The 19689-nt window shown below is 51.9% G+C and overlaps 1 protein-coding gene and 1 long non-coding RNA gene across 3 annotated transcripts in view; one reads left to right on the top strand and one right to left on the bottom strand.

Annotated features, from left to right (window-relative positions):
• Nucleotides 1-9583, top strand: part of SHB (SH2 domain containing adaptor protein B) — a 135434-nt gene extending 125851 nt beyond the window's left edge. For both annotated transcript variants that reach the window (XM_027616220.2, XM_027616221.2), the window contains one exon: nucleotides 8721-9583. In XM_027616220.2, the coding sequence (XP_027472021.1) occupies nucleotides 8721-8904 (184 nt within the window). In that variant the 3' untranslated portion in view covers nucleotides 8905-9583. The remainder of the gene's footprint in view (nucleotides 1-8720) is intronic.
• A 4454-nt stretch (nucleotides 9584-14037) lies between these two features.
• LOC113934709 lies at nucleotides 14038-19315 on the bottom strand. Its single transcript, XR_003523770.2, has 3 exons — nucleotides 18305-19315; nucleotides 17823-17913; nucleotides 14038-14815 (listed from the first exon to the last, which is right to left on the bottom strand). It is a non-coding gene; the product is annotated as an uncharacterized LOC113934709 (long non-coding RNA).
• Between the last annotated feature and the right edge of the window lie 374 nt (nucleotides 19316-19689).

Here is a 19689-nt window from a genome sequence, read left to right on the forward strand (position 1 = left end):
TCTGCCTGGCCATCCATGGCTTCTAGGCTGCCAACATGGCAATGAACGATAGACCAGACAGACGGGAAGACACATTCACTGCTCAGCCCAGACCGCATGGAGCCAGCAAGACAAACCAGATGGGCAGTAACTTGTACACAGCTCCTGCAGAGCGGGTGGAAACAAAGCCATGTCAGAACCCCGAGCCTCAGCACCTGCCAAACTTGCTCATGCACTGCCCAGCTCAGACAGCCCTTGCAGGGGACAGGGGGATGAAAGCTCCATTCCACAGATGCAGAAGCTGAGGCCGAGGGAGCCACAGCTTGGGGTAGCAGGAGAGGGACTCAGACACGGGTCTGGAGGACCCTGAGTCCACAGGCCGTGGTTCCTTCAGGAGCTGTCCTGCTTTCCTTGTGCCCCTCCAAGTCCTCTCCTCGGCCGCTGGTGCTCACCCCCACAGCTGCCTTTGCCCACCACCTGCCTGGTCCCTGTTCCAGAGCTTCCTTCAGGCTGGCATGTCCCCCTGATCTGCTGGTTGCGGGGGAGGGGGACGGTGGTTGGGCCTTGAAACAGCTTGGAGCCCTTTGCAGCCAAGCTGTTTGGCCAGTTCTGTGTTGCGTCTCAAGCCCTCAAATGTGGAGCCAGACAACCTAACCTTTATCAGGCATTCACACTTCACTCACAAGGACGTTCTCACTTACCCTCATAACTACTGTGGGGGGGGACTCTCATTATTCCCATTTCATAGATGCAGATTTTTAGGCACTGGAAAATAGTGTGGGCTTTAACCTGTTGCCGCTGGAAGTTGGGGCTGGACGATTCTTTGTTGTAGGGGCTGTCCTATGCGTTGTAGGGTTTTGAGCAGCACCCTGGGCTTCCACCTAGATGCCAGCAGCACCTGAGTTTCCAGGCATTGCCGGATACCCCCAGAAGGGGTAAACTCACCTCGGTGGAGAATCACTGCCCTGAGCAGAGTGTGGACTGGGGAGGGCTTGTCCTGGCAGATGGAGCCCACTCTGGGCTGAATGCATTCTGTCCATCTGTGGGCACAGGCATTAGGACTGCTTTTGTCATTGTGCTGTCCCTAAGCCTGCGGATCTGCTATGCCCAGCGCTCTATTGGTCTTGCATGAGGGTAGACATCCTGCCCTGCCTTAGTCCTCCCGCCTGCTGCTGGGGTGGCCCCCACCCACCTAGAGATGTCCCTCACTGGCTTGAGAACTTTAGTGCCAGAGAGACCTCCTCCACCCTTTCCAATGGAGACACTGGGATTTGCACAGCCAATGACATCAATGGGATCAGAGTTTGAACTCGGGCCGGTCTGACTTCGGTCCAGCCACCCTGCCAACCCCACCTGTCCTAAACACAGAAAGGCATTCGAGTTCCTGGAAAAGTCCTCACTTAGAAGTAAAAGGGGAGGGCGCCTGGGTGGCTCAGTTGGTTGAGCGACTGCCTTCGGCTCAGGTCATGATCCCGGAGTCCTGGGATCGAGTCCCACATCAGGCTCCCGGCTCAGCGGGGAGCCTGCTTCTCCCTCTGACCCTTTCCCCTCTCATGCTGTTTCTCTCTCTCTCTCAAATAAATAAATAAAATCTTTAAAAAAAATAGAAGTAAAAGGGGAAACCAAACAAAACAGTCTACACCGTCTTGCCCCTTTCCAAAGCTCTCACATTTCATACATGTCACCCCCACCCCTGCGCCTCCACCCCTCCTCCTGCAGTCTTCATGTATGCTTGGCTGAGCCTGAGGACCGCTGGGAATACTGAACAAGGGGCCTGCAAAAGTCACCTGGCCTGACCCCCAGGCATCATTACCCTCCTGCTTTCACACCTCCAGTAATGGGAGGCTCACTCTCTTGTCAGCCTTGATCCTTCAGATCCTCCTGTCTAAACGTTGTTAGTCTTCTCCTGAGAAAATTGCCCAAAATGGATTCATTTTGGCCTTCCTGCTGCTTTGTATGGCACAAAGCAAACCTTATGCCTCTCCATGTTTGCTAGGAGAGGCACCTGCCACCTCTCCTGCTTGCAGATGGCTGTTTGTCATGATTTACTGAAGGGCCTCACCCTGAGCCACCCGCTTAGAGCTTGAGAAATGCCCAGGCGGCCCAGGAAGCCTAATAGCTGCTGATGCATTTATTGAAAGTCTAATTATTTGGTTGTAAATCAAGTCGTTGAGCTCAGCAGCATTTACATTTAGACGTTTGTTCGCCATAACTTGGCACGTGCAACTTAGGCTTATCACTGAAGGATATTTCGGAAGGCAGTGGGCGGCATGCAGGTATTTGCCAGGTGACCTTTTAAGCCCCTTCCCCCAGCTCCCTTGACTCCTAGACCATGTCAGCTGGAGGCAGCCTCCAGTCCTCCGGCTCCATGCAGTGCAGTTGGAGACCCCCATCACACGGGTAGAAGAGCTCACGTTCTGGCCCTTGGGCTCAGAACACCCTCATGTCCCCTTGCTGTGACCCGGGCAGCTTGCTTCTCCCTCCAGCCCTTGGTCTTGTCATCTGTGCCATGGCTGTCATGCAGGTAATGCCAGCCCTTGCAGCATCTTGCTGAAGCCACAGATCGGTCCAGTTGTGGACTGAGGGGGACTGTTAACACTGTCGTACATCTTTGTGTGCCCGGCTCCGGGCCCTTTGCTGGAGGGTCCCAGCATCTGCGGATGCTAGCCTGCACACAGTAGGCCCTCGGGAGATGGCAGCCAGGTTCCTGTCCCCTGAGACACTTGAGTTCTGAGTATTTCTCTCCCACCTGGCCCAGGGCTCTCACAGCATGTTTCTCTGGAGTAGCTACACACTGCTCACAGGTATGGTGACAAGAATTTCTGTGTAGACACATACCCAGCAACAGATCCAGTCCTGCTGGAGGTCAAAGAGAAGGTAGGAGGGGAGCAGACGTTCTGAATCACAGAGCCGTCTATCTGAGGTATCTTACCTTGCAGAGGCAGCATTGCCAACCGCCGGGCGGAGTTAGGGCAGGAACGCCTTTTTGCAGGCCGCTCGGTGGTCACGATGGTAGGAGGTACCTTGCCATGGTCGCCCTCCAGGCCGGCTCCCTCACCCAGGGTCACAACAGATCAGCGTTAGGGGCCAGGTGTTTTGTTTTGGGTTTTTTTTTTTTTTAAGATTTTTATTTGAGAGAGAGTGAGAGTGAGAGAGATCACAGAGGGAGAAGCAGACTCGCCGCTGAGCAGGGAGCCAGACGTGGGGCTCGATCCCACGACCCTGAGATCATGACCCGAGCTGAAGGCAGACGCTTAACCAGCTGAGCCGCCCAGGCGCCCTATCTACCCCCGCATTGATTCAGCACAAACATCTGTGTCCGTCTCTGCCCCAACAGAGGCCTGGGCTCTGCGGGTGAACACTGGTTAGCGTTGTGCTCACGGAGGGCAGGGGAACTGCAACAATTCATTCCCCGATGAACTGATTGTTGAGGGTATTTCAAATGCCCAGGAAGACCATGGCTTTAGGAGGGAACTTGTCTTCTGTTTGTGTCTCCTATTTTCTTTAGGCCTGGGCAGGGGGCACTGGCTGGCTCAGTCGCCCCTGGAAGGATTTCTTATAGAAACTGGGGGAAAGAGGGGCTTGACCCATTCTTCCTTGTGACCTCCCTCAGGGAAGACTCCTCTTTCTGACCTCTGGGTGCTCCTCATGGCTCTGCCCCTCTCTAAGCTTGCTCAGCTGGTCCTCACTGGCTGTCCTAGCTTTTCCAACAGAGCAGCTACTGTATCCGGCCTTGGGGGTGGTAGTTTCTACCCTAGCTGGGCCACACTGAGGGACAGGGCAGGACAGCCACCAGCCTGCCCTCAGGAGCTTACAGTCCAGAGGGGAGGATATGTAGGGCCTCATTGCTGGCTCAGGACAGACCCTCAGTAGATAGCTGATGGCTGGATGGATAGTGGACGGATGGACCAAGTACACAGCTGTGGGCCAGGTAGGTGCCGAGGGCCCGGAGGGAAGTAAAGCTGGCCTACTGAGGAACGTCACAATGAACAGACAGGATGCTTGACCTCAGGAGCTCACAGAGCTGCAGGGAACCCACATCTCAAGGCAGAAGGAGTCCAAAGGCCCACCTAGACACCTGGATCCATCTGGTTTGGTGGCTGAGCAGGGGAAGATGAGGCTGCAGTGGTAGCTTCAGATCCCTGAATGCTTACCTCAGACTAAGAAGAGAACGTAGGCTTTAGAGTTGGACAGCCATAGTGAAATCCCAGCCCCACCACGTCCTGTGGAACTTGGCATCGGTTTTCCCATCTGTAAACAGTGGTAGTTACACCAGCTTAGCGTTGCTGTGGGCTTACGTGAGCTAACACATAGCACCGGCTCAGCTGCATGCCTGGTGCACACTGGGGGTGTGAGCAGCATGGGTCGCCTTCCTTATGCGGTGGCACTGGGGAGCCTTGGTTGGCTCTGAGCCGAGGGACAGCATTCTGGGAATCTCTGTCAAGGGAGCCGTTCCCCAACCACCTTTCAGCAGAGGGGAACCAGAGCTCCTTGCTGTGTGCGGATTCCTGTAACCAGGTCCTACATGCTAGTCCCAAAAGGCAATTTCCTTGCCTTCTCCTGCATAAATATTATATGCAAGTATTTTTAAGTCATTTCATCATGAAAAGAAGCGATTTAACATAACTATTACTCAGAATTCTTCATGAAATATGCATCAGGCAATTAGGTCTAAAAGCGAGAGGTGAGGCCTTGTACCCTGCTCGGGCCGGCAGCTGCGGGCTGAGTGATGTTTTATTAAAGCCCATGATTATGAGACGAGGTGGGGCCTGTTATTAGGCCCGGCACACCAGGCACGTTTGATAATCCTGGTGATGAGGAGGTGCTTTTTGTGATGTTAATGAGCGATCTAAACGCAGTGACAGCCCCAGCACCCCCAGCCTCCACCAGCCATACATGACTCATTAGACAGGTCAGCCACCAGAGACACCCCTAATTGTGACTTTGCTCTCAGAAGATGTCCTATCAAAGGAGGCAGGACTGATGCAGGAGCCTGGCGGCGGCAGCAGCCTATCCAAGCTCCCTGGGGACCAGTGCCCTCCCAGAAGTGATGATGGGGAGGTGGCACGGCCTGGGAACTGGCCCACGAGGTCCTGGATGCAAGGGCTCTGGGTTCTGGCTGTAGCTACAGCCCACCTTGCTGTGTGCCTTGGGCCAGAGTGTTGCTCTCTCCAACCTCAGTTTCCTCCCAAGTTCCTCAAGAGGGTGACGGGAGATGGTCCCCAGGCGGCTTCTAGCTCCAGAAGCTCTGTCCAGAGCAGGCACAGCATCCCCGGGCATGCTCGTCATCTGATGCACACTATGTTCTCCCTAGAAATTCTCATTTTTTTCTCTTCTCATGCTACACGTCTTCTGTGCTGAGTTAGGAGTCATTAAAGCCATCCCTTCCCAGCTGTTTAAAACTTTAGCTAGTATTGGGTAACATCTCACTCGTGGGGACCTTGTGGATCACCGATCAGCATGTATTAAAAAAAAATAACACATTTCTTGGGTGTGTGTTGACAAGGTTTTACCTGGCCTTTTCGTGAGTCAGAGTTTGACAGATTGTCTCAAAAAGCAAGCCTGCTCACCTCTCAAGGCCTGCCGACCCCATGTAATGGGTCACCACCCTGACCCCATAGCTGGGAGCTTCAGCAGTCAGGACAGGCCATCCCCAATGCTTGGGATGACCTTTCCGTGCCAACCCTGTCCCATCTGGCCCACCATCAGCTCTGTGGGTTAAGCACCTGCGGACTGAGGCCAGAGTTGAGGAGTCTCTTGTGCAGGGTCAAATGTCTCTCCCCTACCACCTTGCCTGGCCTCATGTGGAACGCAGAGGGCTAAGTAGGATTCTTGCTTAGATCCGGATGGTACTGAGGTCAGGAGCATGGACCCTGGGAAAGGCCCAGCAAGGAGGGGAGCAGCCCCACTGCTGATTGCTGTGTGAGGCTGGGTTGGCCACCTTCTGTCTAAGCCTCGGGGCTCAGCATACAGCCTGGATCACAGAAGTGCTCAGGAAACATGGACTGTGCTGACCATTCGGGCCAGTGTCCCGTGAGAATAAGACGGGGCCATGGGCAGCAGTGGAATGGGGCATGAGGCTGCCTCCAGGCGCCTTCTTGCAGGACGCCTTCACAGAGTGGGCAACAGCTTATGCTTATACACGTGGAATCCAGGACCTTAGGCCCAGAAGCACCCTCAGAGGTCATCCAGTTAGCCTGTCCCACAGATCAGTGGATGCAGGGACAGAGCCCAGCACCCCCAAAGGACTGCCTCAGGTCCAGCGAACCATGCGGCTTCTTCTGTCTCTGGCTCTGTCAGCTGTTCTCATCATCCCTGTCCACTTCCCTTGCTGCATGTTTTAAGAACGGCCACTGTAAAAACGTCCCATTAAACCATATGAGTTACTTTCCTTAACCTCCTTAAAAATTAAATCCGCTCTTCCTGCAACTTCCTACCTGTGTTGTGAGCACAGCTGTGACATTCTGACTGGGCCTGTGGCGAACACATCCTACGCTTTGCACCCCAGCTCTAGATGTGTGACAGTCGTTAAAGCCCAGTGGTCTGGCACCCAAAACATCGCCCCGCGTGAGCCACTCACACAGAGACACACGACCGTCCCACCATACCCGCTCTGCTCCGCCGCTCACCTGCTCCAGCCCGTGCTCTGCCCCGTCACACCACTTCTCCAGGTGTCACACCCCTTCTCCAGGTGAAGGAGCTGAGCGCTTTGTAACTAGTCCCAGTTTCCTTCACCACACAATTTCAGCACTTCGTTCAAGCAATTCCCGTCCTTTCCAGGCTGGCCCAGCTCTGTGCTCTCTCCAGTGTGGTGGGTAGCTAGTCTTCACCTAAGTGGGGTTGTACCTTTTTCACGTGATGCACACCGCTTCCTTTTAACAGCTGAAGCAAGCACGCCTCCTGCTTCGCAGACGTGTCGAGGCAATTCTCCAATGAAATGACCCTTCACTGAGGAGCAGAACTTGCCACAGGCTCTGTAATTAGAACATTGTCAGCCTTAAAAAAATCTTGATTTAAATTTTAGTTCTTTACAGGAATTATTCTCTCTTGAAACATAATTGCTCTCGGAACGATTTCCTTTAAGCTGAGGGTGACATCTCTAAATACATTATTATGAGCAGATGTATTGCTCAGTGCCCGCACTTCATTAAGCATTTGCTCTGCCATTTGAAAATGGTCCTGGAGTCCAAATTGACACATTAATAGAGCAGGCGCTGGTGAGCATGGGGAGCCCAGTCCTGCCTGGAAAAGATGTGTGTGAGCCCTCCACTGCCCCTGTGGGAGCTGCCGGAGCAAGAGAGCTGGAGCTGAGAAGCCTGCAAACTTGTGTCCACATGGAGCTCAGCCTCGGTGTCCCGGAAGCCAGGCCCCCAGGGCTGCTCACAAGTTCTCAGTGCCAAGGGACAGGGTCTAGAGAAGGCAGCAGGAGGTCAGAGTCCCAGCTCTCTCACTAAGTGACAAACATGAGGTAAATTGGACTGTGCTTTGGAAACCAGGCATCAGCAGATGTGGCAGCAACACATCATAAAAGGCCAGGCTTGGAGCTGAGTGGGCAGGGAAAAGGCGGCTTGGACAAAGGCAGATTGACAGAGGAGTGATCGATCCGATGTGGCCAGAGACCTGGGGGGGAAGTGGGAGGGGTCTGCTACGGCCAGGCGGAAGCAGTGTGGCCATTGCTATCCGAGAACTGTGCCACCCCAGTGTGCTGATGTAGCTAGCAGGCTGCATGGGGCACAGGGACTGGGCCCTGCTCTGGGGAACTCTCAGGAATTAGGAAGATAAATAAGTAATTGCAGTTCAACCAAGTAAGTGCTGATGGAGGCATGAGTATGCTCAATGCAGTCAGAGGAAGAAAGGAGCCCTACTTGTGGGAGCCTGGAAGACTTCCTGGTAGAGGAAACAATCGGGTTGGGCTTTGGAGGAGGAGGCCAAGTTCACTGAGCAGCCAGAAGAAGCCCAGAGAAGAGAGTGCCTGCATAGGGGCAGAGCTGGGGGAAGAACACAGGTTCTCACCGTTCCATTGGCTAAAACTAGTTACATGTTTGCAATGGCTGCAAGGGAGGCTGGGAAATGTAGTCCCTGGCTGGGCCACCCCTTCCTAGTGACAGTAAGTACTATGGAAAGGGGAGCATCAATTTTTGGAAAACAGCTCGCCTGTCATCCCTGCCACACTGTTTCCTCATCTGTAAACTGGGGGTGATGACCTGTCCTGCACGCTTGTCAGGGAATTGGGGACTTACACATACATTGCACCTGTCATGCAAGCCTTAAATACTTGTGTGTATCAGCAATAGGAAGAGGAGCCGAGTCTGGGGGTTTGTTTTCCTTTTTTTTTTCTTTTTCTTTTTCTTTTTTTTTCAAAGACTTTATTTATTTATTTGACAGAGAGAGACACAGTGAGAGAGGGAACACAAGCAGGGGGAGTGGGAGAGGGAGAAGCAGGCTTCCCGCTGAGCAGGGAGCCCGATGCGGGGCTCGATCCCAGGACCCCGGGACCACGACCTGAGCTGAAGGCAGACGCCCAACGACTGAGCCACCCAGGCGCCCCTGGGGGGTTGTTTTCCTGAGGAAGACTCCAGAAGCTCTCGGGGTCCAGAAGACTCTCCAGCAGTGTTTGTTGCTGGTTCCTAGTCCGTGCTGGGCTTGGGGGAGCTGAGGTGCAGCTACATTTCATCTGGGCTTGAGCAGCATGGCTGTTTGTCACTCTGCAGATCCTAATAACCTCCGTGTTTTATTCACAGGAGCAACCAGGGCTTTATGCACATGAAACTGGCCAAAACCAAAGAGAAGTACGTTCTGGGTCAGAACAGCCCCCCGTTCGACAGCGTCCCGGAAGTCATCCACTACTATACCACCAGAAAGCTGCCCATCAAAGGGGCCGAGCACTTGTCCCTCCTCTACCCGGTGGCCGTGCGGACCCTCTGAGCCGACCAGCCCCACGCAGCTCCGTGACAGGGCCCAGACTTGGAGGAGCCAGAGGCCCCCGGCCACCAGCCTGGCCGCTGTTGCGGGCCGCGTCCGATCTGTCGTGTGTATGGTACTAGCACACCACTGCATGTCTCTAGAATGCTGTTGCCGCTCACGGGGGCTGGAGAAAGCCTGGATAAAGACAGGAGGACAGTCAGTGCGCCAGCCCAGCCCCCCACCCCCACCCCCTCCTTGAGTTTCTGTGAATTAAAATATTTGCAAACCCAAAGAGATGCCTTCCAGGGTGAACAAAGGAGAGCAGCTCCAGAGGGGCGAGGGGCGGGGCGGGAGCTCCCTGGGTTGCAGCTCTTTGTTCTCCAGCTGTCACGAATTCACACCTGTGGGAGGGGGCACAGTTTCCCACCAGGGCCCCGCTGGTGCTGGGTGACAAGTGTGGGTGCTCTGAGAGCCCAGAAGACCCCAGGAGTCCCGCCTCCCCTCTGGTGTGTGTGTACGTGTGAGTATGAGCACATAGGTGAGAGAACATGGTCACACACAGATGTGAGTAAGCCCACTAATCCACTTTTAGTCACTTCAGTGTAATCATTAGGAGATCTTCAAGGAATCATTGTGCAGTCACAAAGAGGATTCAATTATTTATGAATAGGGTGTGTAAATAAAATAGTCATTTAATATATATTCTTATCCTTTTTTTTTTTTTTTTAATATACTACAGAGGGTCTCTGAGGGGGAGCACTGCTGGTTTCATTCCCAGAGCAAGGTATGTCTCTGGGCACGTGTGGTATGACAGGCCCTGGGGAGGGAGCGGGGGCAGAGCCCTCAGCTCGGGGCTGAGGCAGTCAGTGGAGCAGAGGGGTTTTCTTTGCCCCCTGAGAGCCAACCTGTGGGAAGGTGCAGCCATGCCCTGCATTCAGGCTCCAGCAGAGGTAGCCTCGGGTGCTGACCCACCGGCCAAGCTCTCCCTTCTGCCTACCGCAGACCAGTGATGGCAGGTCTGCATAGCACCCAGCGGTCCACAAAGGGCTCCTCCATCATCTGGTCAGTGCCACCCTGTGAGGCATTTAACGTGGGGAAAGGGTGGCACCGAGAGGGAAAGTAATCTGCGCAAGGTCACATAGCTCATAAGCAGAAGAGGCTCTTGAGCCCAGACTGGCAGGCTCCAAGGCCAGTGCTTGGCTCTCCACGGCCTCGCTGTTACCCTGCTCCTGGGGGAAGACAAATCCTGACCTCCTGGGGGCCCTGGAGTTCTCTTGCTCATCCACACTGCTTCCCACAAATACGAACACGCACGTTGCCACACCCCACCTCTATCTTACCTCCGTCCTTGACTGGAGCAGCGGTTCTTCCTACACCTTCAGGTTCTTCCCACATTCTTCAGGGCAGACCCTCCTAAGGCTGTGAGGTTGCTGGCTCTTAGCTCCCCCTCCGTCTGCTCCCATTCACGCACCTCCATGCTGTGGTTAAATGCTGGTGGAAGAAATAGAAGTATCCGGGGTGCCTGGGTGGCTCAGTCGGTTAAGCATCTGACTCAGTTTCGGCTCAGCTCACGGTCTCAGGGTCGTGAGATCGAGCCCTGCGTGAGGCTCTGCACTCAGCATGGAGTCGGCCAGTCCTTCTTCCTCTGCTTCTCCCCCTGCTTGTGCATGCGCTCTCTCAAATAAATAAAATCTTTAAAAAAGAGAAAGAAAAAGAAGAGTCCCACCCAGCAGCATGACAGACACGGCTTCCATCTACCGACGGAGGTACAAGGGTCCAAATAACGGCATGAGTTGCAGTGTCTTCATCAAGCACACATCTTCCTACCTGCCCACCTGATCTGAATAGAATGGAAGCCTGGTGACCATAGTCCCCAGCACGAGGGGCTGAGTTCGAACATCACCAGCAGTTCTAGACATTCAGTACAGCCCAGGCTTCAGAGATGCTTCCGGCATACTGTTCACATGCAGCCTCAGAGGCCCAGCGAAGAGAAAGGACTTGATGCAGCCACCTGTCAAACCAGGCAGAGCAGGACTGAGAGCCATGCCCCTTTAGGGGGCTGCCGTGGATTGCCAAGGTTTGTGGCCAAAGCTGTTTCCTTGGCAACCGGTCTCTCTGCCCAGTCCACCCCTTGGGTCACCCTCCCCGGGGCTGTGGGTCCCGGCAGCCCCTCCCGGCCTGCGGATCCCACAGGCCGAGCTGCCTCATGATTACCACTTAGGCCACAGCCTGGGTCTGGTCTCCAAAGACTCCATCCCGATTTTTGTCTGTTTTACATTTTCCCAGACGTCCTTTGAGGCAAGAGAGTACCTGGAGTGATTCACATTTCTCTCTCCCTCTCTCTCCTTCTCTTTTTTAGTGAATGAGAAAATGAGTGAGGAATTGGCACTTGTCCAAACAAGTGCCAAAGGAGACTGGATCCCAAGGATCCACTTAGAGGCTGGGGACGTGGGAGCAGCCCCTCAAGCTGAGGTAGGGTGAGCCAGCATTAGCTTTCTCCCCCACCCCCAGGCCCAGATGCCCACGGGGCACTCCAAGGCTGCAGGGTGGGGCAGTACAGGAGCTGTGGGAACCTTCTCAGTAGACATTCTTCCACAACAAATTCCTCGTCAGAAAAGGCTCTGTGCCTGTCGTCTGAGGAGGAGCTAGGTTGCTTTGCTGTTGACTTTGCTCTTTTAAGGGATTCCTGGGTCCTCCCTCCTCCCTCCCCCCCCACATCTTCCTGAAGTTTCCCTGGGAGGCCCAACCTCCAGCAGCCTTAGGGACAGGCCGGCAGAGGAGCCAGCTTACAGGATGGGAGCTGCCAAAAGGAATTTTTGCCTTAATTTTACGAACCTCTCCCTCTTCTTCCTCTAATTGTGACCATTTCCTCTGTCGGTGTGTATTCATGTTTTCTTGGATATCTAACAATTGAAACGGCTTTTCCCTTTCAGAAACACTCACATTCAGGTTACCGGCATTGCTTTGGTTTTGGTTTTGGCTTTTTTTTCTTTTTTCATCTGCTGCCAATTAATGGAAAAAATGAGCTGGATTTCTTTGAGAGGGAAAAAAAAGCCTCCCTGCCACACAATATCTCGCCCTCAGCATTTTGTCTCAGAGCACAACCTCCAGCCACTAACAGGCCGAGTTGCTCAGAGCCACAGGACTGGGTTGTTTTGTTTTGTTTTTTGTTTTGTTTCTTTCTTTCCCTTCTTTGCTGGCCTCATTATTGGCCATAATGCCGTTACCACTTCAGCAGCTCTATCCTTGAGCCCTGAGGAGTCAAGGGCCTTTTTGGTAACCCCCCACCATAAGATGGTGGCCACAGAAAGAAAGGAGGCTTTGTGGGGAGAAAGGGCCCACCTGCCTGTCAGGAGAGAGCTTCATGGAGCAGCCTTTCTAAGGAAAATGGTGAAAAGGGTCTGGGGTTTCAGGAAGGTGGGGCCAAATGGAGCTGAGCTATGCATCCCCTCCCAGGGCAACTCAGGCCTGGTGCCCCTCTGTGGCCAGTGAGTGAGCAAAGAGGAATCCTTATCTAGCTTCTAGCAAGGGCCTTCAGTCAACAGGTAGAGCCCTTGGCAAGCATTCTGCTTCTACTGCGGTCACAGGACCTGGAGATTCCCTTTTTAAGATTTTAACACCAAGCTCTGGCAAGCTCTCCAGGACACTCTCAAAAGCGGTTGCTGTCCCTTGTCCAAGGGCCTAGCAGGGACGGATGGCCAGGCTTGCCATTTGCTCTCACAGACCCTAGGGAGACCCGGCAGGCGGAGCAGGCTGACATTGGAGTTGGCCCATAGATGCCCATGAAGCATCCCGGCTGGATCGGGCGGCAATCCAGCAAGCTGCCATGTCTGTCTCTTTAACCTTCCAGATTTAGTCATCAGCACAGACCGAATGGACCAAGATGTCCAGAAGGAGCCAGCTCAGCCCAGAACCTTAGCTGTCTGAGCACCTTCCAGAACCCCATGGAGATCCACTCAGGTGCTCCTGGGGCACGGGTAGCAGCCCTCAGCTTATCCTTCCCCTCTCTTCAGGGCTGTGGGTCACTGCCAAGAGCCTGTGCCAGCCACCTACTGCTAAAAAAGTGTCCCGTAAAGCTCTAATTCTGTGTGATAAGCTGTATAATAATGTATGTTTAATGTGAAGTTTTAACATACAGTTGTCTTGTTTAAATGGACCTCATTGACCACACGTGTTATTTCTTTGTAATGCAACCATGTGCCCTAGAAATCTAGTTTGATTACCTTCTGCTTGCAGAAGCTGAGGTTCTGCCATCATCCCCCAAAGGTGAATTGTTACAGGAAAAACAGAACCTCCTGCTTCCTAATTAAGAGGAAGATAGAGCCCTAATGAGCTCGTTAAATGAAAACAAATTAATTTGTTCAGCAAACATTTGTTGAGTGCCTGCTAGTACTCGGACCTGGTGGATACACAGGTGAATGAGACCCAGACCCTACCCTCAGGAAGTTTCCATTGTGGGGGAAAAACAGAAAGCTACACCTGGTGTAATAGGATGGGGCCAGGAGCGGAGGAGGCCCAGATGGGGGAATTGAATCTGCCTGCAGCCGTCAGCAAAAGGGCCTTGAAGGATGAGGGCTGGGCGTTCCAGGCAGAGTAACAGGTGCTGGGATCATCCTGGAGAGTGGAACGGGCCGGCAGGGTGCAGCCTGCCGCAGCAGGAAATGACAAGGCTGCTGGGTCTCTGAGGGCTTCATCCTGTGGAGGCAAAAGAACAGAGCAGGGCAAGGGGAGGGGCCTTCCTTCGTCTCCTCTAGTCAGGAAGCAATTCCCTGAAGACTTGGGAGGTGCTGGCCTCCTGTTTTCTGGAGGGGGTGATTACCAAAGGAGAGGCACAGGGTCTCCCATCATTTGCCCTCACCCTAGCAGCATGATGACGTCATCATGCAGCCTGAGGTAGGAAGGGCGAGGGACGGTCTACGGCCCAAGCCCACCCAACAACGACCAGCACCTGTGGAATGGCCACTGACCCCCACCTCACCGTGTAGAAACTCATGCCTCTCCTGCCCCTCTCTCCCAGGGAAACGGCCTTCTGCCCCCCCAGCAGGCCCCATCCTCCCCCACTGCCCCCAGGACTCAGGCTTTGGCCCTCCCCCTCCCCTTTTCCAATAACCCCAAATCCACTCCTCCAACTCCCCCAATCCCAAGCCCCTCAGAGCACGCCCCACACCACAACCACACCATACCACACACCACACACACACACACACACACACACCACCACCACCACCACCACCACCCCCGGCCAAGGGCAATGCCAGTGTGCTCTGCAACCAGGAATTTCCTGAAGGGCAAGGAGAAAAGGTCTCTGGTGGTTGCCTCTAAACTCCTGTTTTATGTTCTAGGGAGTGTTTTATTTCTGTTTCAGTTCAATTTAACAAACACGGAGCATGCAGCAGGGCCTGTGACAAACTGGGGACCTGGAGCAGGAAGTTGGGCACAGGAAACATCCTCAACCAGAGCCGACAGGAAGCAGCCAGTGAGCAGCCAGATGCCCGCCCCACAGCATCTCTGCACAGAAACCCAGCAGTGCAGGCTGGAAACTGAGGTCCAGAGAGGGACAGGGGCTTGCTTGAAGCCACACAGCAGTTCCATCCCAACATGCCGCAGGTGCTTGAGGGGGGGCCAGTTCGGAGGGTCACCTTGGCCAGCATAGCTCCGCAAAGACTGGGATAGGGGTGGGGATTCTTCTCGGACAGAGTTTATAATCCAGTTCTTTCTCGCTGGCTCCCTCCTGAATGGAAGCATCCCAGGCCTGCAGTGATTGGTGTCCTTCCTCTCTCGCTGCGGGGGGAGGGGGGGGACAATTTTGAAGGGACCTTGGTCCGACTGGGCCGCAGGTGGTCACCAGTGTGGTTCTGGCGCCCTCGTGTGGTTCTCTTCGGCATTGCAGCCAGGTCCAGGGCGGGGCGAAGGCAGCTCCAAGTCACTGGGCCTGTTACAGAAAGAGAAACAGGCCCAGAAAAGGAATAGGCAGGCATGTAAATAGATAAACAGCAGGCCAGTGGAGTGGTGGGCGATGGGAGCTGTAGCAGAAGTATGGCCAGCAGAGGAAGGGACAACTGAACCAGGCATTACATGCAGGGGTAGGGACATCTCAAGGAGAGGAACTGGGAGTGAGCAAGAGCAGGGCAGGAGGCTTCCTCTGACTCCCAATCCAGTGCTCTCTCAACTGCCTTCTATTCTAAAGCCCCACTAATCCATGACACCTGAGAAAGAAGGTCAGGCAGAATTAGAATAGCTCAGCACAATACTTTGATGCAGTATTTTTTTTTAAATTACTGACTTTCTGATGATAAAATTAATATTTATTCACGGAACTAGACTTGTATTTCAGGAAAATGTAAGGAAGAAAATGAAAATTATTCTAAACTCAAAGAAAAGCACTGTTAACATTCTGTAAGTATCTTCTCAGTCCTTTGTTTTCTGTGCATACATATAATTTTTTTCCAGCTTTATTGATGTACAGTTGACATATAACATTGTGTAAATTTAAAGTGTACAAATATGATGATTTGATACATGTATATATTGGGAAGTGATTGCCGCAATAAGATTAGTTAACACATCCATCACCTCACATAATGACAATTTTTTGTGTGTGTCATAAGAACATTTAAGATCTACTCTCTTAGCTACTTTCAAGTGTATTGTTAACTATAGTCACTATGCTGAATATTATGTCCCCAGAACTTACTCATTTTATAACTGTACCCTTTGTACGCTTTGACCAATACCTCCACATTTTGCTTCATCCCCCAGTCCCTGGCAACCACCATCTACCCTCTGTTTCTATGAGTTGGCTTTTTTTAAATTTCCAAACATAAGTGAAATCGTACAGTATTTGTCTTTCTCTGCCTGACATTTCACTTAGCATAATGTCTTCAAGGTCCATCCATGTTGTGGAAATGGCAGAATTTTTTTCTTTTTATGGCTGAATAATATTATTTGTATTTAAATACCACATTTTCTTTATCCATCCATCAAAGTAGAAATCTAAACTTAGATTGTACCATGATTTTATTTTTTTTAAAGATTTTATTTATTTATTTGACAGAGAGAGACACAGCAAGAGAGGGAACACAAGCAGGGAGAGTGGGAGAGGGAGAAGGAGGCTTCCTGTGGAGCAGGGAGCCCGATGCGGGGCTCGATCCCAGGACGCTGGGATCATGACCTGAGCCGAAGGCAGCCACTTAACGACTGAGCCACCCAGGCGCCCCTGTTTTATTTCTTAAGGTTTTTGTTATTGTTGTTCATTTAAGTACTCTTTACACCCAACATGGGGCTCGAACTCACGACCCCAAAATCAAAACTTGCATGCTCTTCTGACTGAGCCAGGTAGGCATCTCATAAATAAAACTGGGCTCATGCTGTGTTTATATAGTTTTTTATTTCATTTTCTACTTAAAATAGTGTCTTCATGTTATTAAATCTATGATATGATTTTTTTTCTTAGCTGCATGATATTCTACTTTAACTCATTCAAGTTTTTGTATAGCCAGCTCTGCAGGGAATATCTTTCTTCGGAAATCACTGTCAAAACAGGGGTGGGGGAAGAAAGAAAAAGAAATCACAGTCCATATTTCTGGGTTTTTTTCCTTAGGAGAAACTCGTACAAGTGGCATTCCTGGTCAGAGGCTAGGTATACCTTTAAGGTTTCTCATCTTCCAGAGAGACAAATTTATATTCCACTGCTATGTCCCCCCAAAGTAGAGCCATTTGGCTACATTAGAGAACTTTCAGCAACTTAGACTTTGCCTAAAATGTGAGGCATGAGCTAAGCAGTTTCCTTTCATCAAAGCCTGAGTTTTGGCATGGGGCCATAGGGGCGGGACAGGAGGCTGCCTGGGGTCTGCTTAGAGGTGACCCATCATGCGCCTCTAGCCCAGGACTGCGGAGCTCTCCAGGATGCAGGACTCTCCGTGCCCAAACTGGGATGGTCTCAGGCAGACCGACACAATTGGTCACCCTCACCACCAGCTCCTGGCATAACCCTCAGCCGGCCCCTAACCCTCTGCCCCTGTGAAGGTGACATCCTGGGCCGGGGGCGGGAGATAGGGGCCCTGAGAGGCTGAGAAGGAGCCCTGCCCTCCTGGAGTTTGGGAGGCAGATGACAAGAGGAAAAGCTGTCACGCTAGGGGAGCACTGGGGCAGGGGGCGGGGGGAGGGCAGGCCCACATCCGAACCGAACTCCATCCTTTCCAGCTGTGTGACCTGGGCAAGGTGAAAAAGCTTCCATTTCCTCCACTGTCCGACGGCAGAAGTGACCTCCCGCGGTTATTACAAAGATTACAGTGTTGGATGAATGCCCTCAGCAGGCGTAGCTTCATCAGCCTCCAGAGAAGTTCAGCTAGATCAGGTGAGTTTTATACAGGAAAGGCAGGGCCCATTACAGCCACAGAAGTTCAAAGGAAAGAGGGTCTGGAAGGGCCTCCTTTACAAGGTGAGGAGGGAGTCTGTTTGAGAAATTAAAAACATCGCAGCTCTACTAAACATCTGCAAAGTAAGGGGCAGAGTTTAGGATCCTTTTCCTCTCCAGCCTGAAGTCCAGAGTGGTTCTTGCCATACTCCTACTTGGACATCTTCTAACATCTCATCTTTGTGATTTACATTAATGCTAACACATTATAGTTATAATTTAAATAACAAGCGTCCGTTGTGTTTACCATATAAATAACTACCACATTTGTTGTTTGCTTGAATATTAAACCTGTGTGTTGTCTTTGTTATTTAAATATCAAATCTATGCAGTGTCTTTACTGTTTAAATATTAAACGTGTATCCTGTTCATGATCTACCCTCTGCACCCACTAGACTGTAACTAGAATATAGACGCCACACAAGCAGGGATCTCAGAGAGCTTCTGGCACACAGTAGATGCTCAATAAGTATGTGTTAAGTGATATAATGATGATAGAAGTCCCCACGGATGGCGGGCTTACTCTGTGTTCCTTCGCCTTGTGCACACATTGGTTTCTCCCGATGAAAACCCCACTGTACAGATGAGAAACGGAGGCTCAGAAGGTGAAGGGACTACGAGGAAAAGCAGAAATTAGATTTAGCAGTGGCTGTCCAGAGCTCGTGCTGTGTACCTCACACCCCAGAGGAGGGTCACAACCCACAGGGAGCAGGAGGTAGAAGGAACTACATGGTCCCTTCTCAGGAGCATGAGAGAAGGGTGACATTTAGAGCTTTGGGTGACCCAGCCCCTGAGCTCCACATCCACTCCATGAAGGAGAATGAGCCTCTGTCCTGCTGGATCTGCCATCCTGGGGAGTCCCTTCCCAGGGGCTCAGAAGGTGGGCACCAGCCAGGACCTTCATTTTGAAGATGGGGGTATCGAGGCTCAGAGAGGAGGAGAGCTTTGCCCCAGGAACACAACCAGGAAGTGGTGGGTCTAGGATTCAAACCCAGGTGTGCTGACCTTGCAACATGCTGCATCTCTTGTAAAATGCAATTCCTAAGTTCTTCCTCTTGGAAATCTTGATTTAGTAGGTCTTGGGTGGGCGCCGGAAACCTCTATTTGTAACAAGTTCCTCAGGGAAGTCATATGATCAGAGAGTCCTGGGTAAAGGGCCAGTCTGTCCTCCAGTCACCATCCACAGATCTTTTTCCCAAGTGCTAAGCACCAACTGCTCAACTGTGCTTCTGTTCTCAAAAATGGTGGACACGGTAGGGTCCCAGCCGCACCTTTCACTAGGTACTAAACTCAAGCAGGTCACAGGGCTTCTGTGAGCACACAGATTATGTAAAAATTAGAGGAAGTAACTATCACGTAACTGCTTGGAAAGCCCACAGAGTATTGTGCAAATGTTTGATGTTATTTTATTGACTCAGCCCTTGCTAGATAAAAATGTGTTTGTATTTCACAAAGTATGTGTCACTTAAATACCAAGTAAGGTGTTCCATGATCCCACCCAGAGGTCAGCAACCGTTCTGAGCCCTGAGAGCTACTGGAAGTGTGCCTGGGACAAAGGCAAAGTTGGGGGATAGGAACAAATCAGGGAGAATGAGAAGCCTGGTGTCTCTTTCCTTACACACTCCTTCCCATCTTATGTTTATTCTGGAGGGTACTTTATTTAAATTCCAGTCATGATTTGTAGGTCACCTCTCCCAGGTAGCTTTCCCTGATTGCAGCCAGTGCATTTTCGTTCTCCTGTGGACACTTATAGAACTTGGTATGTGCCTGTCTCAAGTGCTGAGTGTTTCTCCTTAGGGCCAGACCCCAGTTTCCCCTCTGGGCTGCATGCTCTTTCACTCACACCCACTTGAGCCCTGTGGGCCCCTGTATTTCGAACTTTAGGTCACTGTTATGAGTCGGAATATCAATGCAGAGCTGTTGTTCCCCAAAATTGCCTGAGAAGAATCTACCGGGACTTGTGTTAAATTCACACGGGTCAACTGGCCTCTCCCCTTGAGATTCCCATTTCGTAGGAGGTCTGACTTGGGACTGGGGATCTATTTACCAACCTTCCAGGACCTGGAATCTAGCTTTTCAATCAGTAAAGTGCATACAAATCATTTGATCTCAGTAATATAGATCCTCATGTCCTAGGGTCTGGGGCAGGATGGGAAGAATAGTTTTGAACCCGCCCCCGGAGGGATGCGGAGGCTGCAGGTCCAGGATCACAGGCGATTCTTACCTTTAGGCCTGCTAGAGAAGCCAGGATTTGGTGCTGTTCTCAACCTCAGCAAACCTGGGTAGCTTTTAAGACATACTGAGTTCAAAAAAGAAAAAGAAAAACAAAAATACCCCACAAACTATACTAAGGTCCAGATCCCACTACAGACCAATTTAAATCAGAATCA

This window comes from Zalophus californianus, chromosome 13 (assembly GCF_009762305.2).
Source record: "Zalophus californianus isolate mZalCal1 chromosome 13, mZalCal1.pri.v2, whole genome shotgun sequence".
Lineage (NCBI taxonomy): Eukaryota > Metazoa > Chordata > Mammalia > Carnivora > Otariidae > Zalophus > Zalophus californianus.